This window comes from Styela clava, chromosome 1 (assembly GCF_964204865.1).
Source record: "Styela clava chromosome 1, kaStyClav1.hap1.2, whole genome shotgun sequence".
Taxonomy (NCBI): Eukaryota; Metazoa; Chordata; class Ascidiacea; order Stolidobranchia; family Styelidae; genus Styela; species Styela clava.
In genome coordinates this window covers 30,284,372-30,288,678 of record NC_135250.1, presented here as the reverse complement: position 1 = coordinate 30,288,678, position 4,307 = coordinate 30,284,372, and the positions used below count along the sequence as shown (strand labels likewise).

The window sequence follows — 4,307 nt, the reverse complement described above, 5'->3', positions numbered from 1 at the left end:
TTTTGATTATATGAACCAGTTTGTAAGAGCCCAACACTCCAAAATACTCTCCAAATCAACGTTGAAAATTTTGCAATGTTCAAGTATAAGGAGAATCTTTCAGGGTTCAAGGGTCAGAGAAACGTCCATACAAGCCCCTCAAATTAGAAAACATTTCTCAAACACACCAAGAGTTCTGTTCAGAGCGAATAAGATAGGCAGCATATAAAACCTTCGGATATTTTTACAGATGTTACCTTAAAGCTAAGCACTCAGTTGTGTTATCAAATCATTCTATAAGCTAACATGAATCTGTTCGAAATACTCTTCTTTATCTCTCTCATCTGTGGCTTGGTTGCGGAGCTAAAAGTACCGGGTAAGATTTATTTCGGATACAAAAGCTGCTAGATTTTGTAATCAGTAATTTATTTTTCAACTATACTAAAATACACTTTATGGTTGAATAATAAAAAAAGGGTAAATGGTACTTCAGGGTGGAGCGAGTCGCGAGACGCCATTACTGGACGCCAAGAATTCAAAAATAAGAAGAACTTTTCAAATCATTTGCAAAATATACCAAATTCAACGAGTGTAGCAAAACCTATAATTTTTGACACAAGATGTTGCTATATTTGACTTGATAATATAACGTTTTATTTTTGACAGCTGGATCCTGCGTTTCTAAGATCGTTAACGGGAAACTCGTCCAAGTTGGAGATTGCAAGGTAAAATGAAGTAACTATATTATATTATACATGTTTTCCCACTTTGTTTCTAAGCAAGGCTTTGAGAAAGAGGCCACTGATCATTTTAGAGTTACCATTTTTGGTACTCGAAGCTTTTCCTTTCGTAAGTTGCAACCCAATTGCAAATCCGACTTCTGCATGTCACGCAACTAATATAATCGAAAACAACTTACTTGATATATTCATTTTACTAATCATCTGCATTTTTTTTTTACAGAAAGATGATGGATCCGGTGAGTTCGCTTTACTTAATGAAATATATTATGTTTGAAAATATTTCCTGACCCTGAACGAACGACACAGACTTTGAGTCAATATTCTCAGCGTGTATAATAGTTGCAATATGCGTTGGTTACAAAGATAAGGTCATCGGAGAAAAAAGTGTGAACAATATTATATGATGAAAATTGATTTAAAATGTCATACCCTACATGCAACTAAATATGTCATTTATTTACAGAAATCGCCAGATTGATCAAGAAGAGTCTGGACGAGAAGACAAAAGCTGAAAGTAATTTGATTATAAAATATGCCACACCCGTAAAAGCATTATTATTCTAATTTTATGAAGATTTCGCATATCGCGTTGTCAATTGGCTGTCCTACCCAGCCGGTCGGTCTGGTGTCATTTTACATGGGTTCGCACTACAACCATTAGGCCCTAAAGCTTCACTCATGGCTTTTTAATGGCGTGTGATAGAGCTCTATTCAGCAATATATGTAAAACGCACTCCTCTAAAAAAAAATTTTTTACGCCAGAATACCAAAATTTCTATTGAACTTGCGAGATTTTGTGTTTAGTAGAGGGTTAATATTTATTCCTAATTAATTAATTTTCATTTCAACGTTTTCTTGTGTTATTTTCCAACAGAACAACACCAAAATCACTATAGCAAGAATGGTTATTCTAAAATTCACGATTGTACTTACAGAATTTTCAAGTACAAGGCTTCAATTGACAATTTCGATGACGTCACACCTTTAATTATTAGTGCACACGCCCCCCTCAATGCAAAAAATGTTACTTTTTCCGACGGAAAATGCGCGGAGAAAGACGTAAACATTCTAACGCGCGCCACTACGCGTGAAAATTACCATTAATTTTACGTTTTTTTCACGTTTGAAAAATCTCGATACCTCTGCCAAGTATGGTGCAGTCGAAATCATATTTATCAAAACATCACAGTGCCAGGGATGATATGTATGACTGAAAATACATGCTGAACCAATAATAGGTCATTATAAAGAGTTAATGTTTTGATTTCCTGTTTGGGTTGGGTCAACAATTTCACACATCTGAATGGCGATTTTGAAATCCACGCTATTCGCACTTTGCGTCACGGCTGGAGTCTCTTTTTTCGCGAAATATACCACTCTACTATAAAACATTGACTGTAAAACACAATTAATACCTTTTTAGAGTTGGACTAGGCTAAATAATACTGAGTATATGCCATCCGACGGTGTTGGGTTTTAATTAACCCAAGCCATAGTCTGTTACGACAACCATGTATTTAAACATAATAGCTATTATGACATCTGAAACAGATTTATTTTTATATTGATTTTTCTCTCCCCGAAATTATTGGGTTACAGCATTTTTAAAATTTTTGCTTCGAAAGGAAGTCCTATTGAATAAGCAAAGCCACAAAATTGTAATCTCAGATCGTTCAAATATTCCGAAATTTCAATATAAAAGGACAACAATAATGTTTTTTTCAGTAAAATGTGACGTCAAATACGATTCAAAATGCTTCCGATCGGTTGTGTATGCTGAAGCCAACGTCACCTTCAATGTTGGGAAATTCATTTGCAAATCAATGAACAACGGAAAACCCGCGAATATTTACGACCTCGCGCATCTCCAGATGTTGCTATCTGATCTTCGCTCACTCAAAGCTGATGCTGGTAGGAAATATATTCGTGTCTGGACAGGGATGGAATATAAGGTTCGTTCTATAGGTCACAATCTAAATAAACGGTTCCCAATGGAGGGCCCGTGGCCCGCCAATAAGGCCACAGAGCAGTTGAAGGAGGCACCCTGCTAGGCGAAAAACTGATTTTCCTTTTCCTTTACAAGTTCCATTGCTTGATAACGTTATTTAACAGGGTGTTTTAACTTTGTTGGGCATGAATCAATTGAAAATTTTAAGGGGATTTTGGATCGACCAATCCGGAATAAAAAACAGGAGGCCATTAGTGCTAAAAGCTTCCGAATGGGGGTCATCAGCAAGCCATAAAAGGTTGGGGACCACCGATCTGAAATCTCAGCAAAGTTTGACTCATTTTTGTAAACTTCACCAGGTCCAAGGTTGACTCAAAGCCTGTCTTTAATTAAATCACGAAATTACGACCTATTGATCGTTTTGATATTATTATTATGTTGTTGTTCTTTGCGTTACTTCTTATCGTTATGGATTCGCCCTGATTACTGGACTAATTACTTTGAAATTTCCAGTGGGTAAAAATTCTATTTTTCGATAGAAGGCTATTACTTTAATTTTTTCCTAAATTTTCTATGAATCCTATGTAATCTGATATTTCATTCAAAATTTCGCTGAAATAATTTTTACTCCTGGGAACACTGTTTTTAACCTATTTCAAGCGGTTTCGCGATCGAATATCAGGCACACAGCGACAGTACTAGCAAGTTACGTACCGCATATGATTTCTGGGGAATTAATGATAAAAAAAAATTGCCCTGCGTGTCTATATATTTGAACATCGCTCTCTTGATTAATTGTTGCAGGACAATCAGCTTTTGCTGTCAAGTGGAGAACCAATTACCATAGCAACAGGATTCTGGCATGTTCATTATCCGACAACCAATGCATCGCTAACTAATGTTATTCTTTATGTCGATGAAGATCCAGTGTCTGTACATCAGGGAATATCTGATATTTCTCTATCCGCGAGATGCCACGGTGTAATCTGTGAAATATAATACCAGCTCAAAACCAGACAGTACTCCATTGATGGGTTTTCATAGATTTTGAACGTTTTACTAGGCTTTTTGGTGTTGTTTTTTTGTGATTTTCCACTTTTATGCTCGTGATTAGTGATGTTCCAAATATACACTAAGTTAATCTTTTTTTTTCAACCGCTAAAGAAAAAAACCAATTGGAAATATTACAATAAAATAATAGTTACAAAGCTTCTTATTTTCATTAATTACTTATTGGAAACGTAGTGGACATAACGATCGTTTCAATATTATGTTGTTGTTGTTGTTATTGTTCTTTGACACGTTTTTAAAAAGTCGCTTTTCTCTTCGAATACTGGACCAATTGCTTTGAAATTTTCAGTGGTTAATGATTAATTTTTTCGCTAGAAGGCTATTACTTTTATTTATTTCAAAATTTTGCGTGAATTCTATGAAATTTGATATTTCGTCTAAAATTTTGCTGTATTATTTTTCATCCATGGGAACACGGATTTTAGTCAGTGTCATGACTGGCTGTACGTTTTGATTCTGCAAAATTCTTGCTACTGGAAATTCAGAACTTTTTTGAGGGTACCGGTAGCGTCAAAGGTACCGGTAAGGACTGATTCGCTCTGGTCTAACGTGTCCATATATTTGTG

At 35.5% G+C, this 4,307-nt stretch overlaps 1 protein-coding gene across 1 annotated transcript; it reads left to right on the top strand.

Moving 5' to 3' along the window:
• Positions 1–234: 234 nt before the first annotated feature.
• Positions 235–3,869, top strand: LOC120334796 (uncharacterized). The gene is made up of 6 exons (XM_078117433.1): positions 235–355; positions 646–704; positions 943–958; positions 1,186–1,236; positions 2,448–2,674; positions 3,475–3,869. Exons 1-6 carry the CDS (start codon positions 286–288, stop codon positions 3,667–3,669), a joined length of 618 nt encoding a protein of 205 aa, XP_077973559.1. The 5' UTR covers positions 235–285; the 3' UTR covers positions 3,670–3,869.
• The last annotated feature ends 438 nt before the right edge of the window (positions 3,870–4,307 follow it).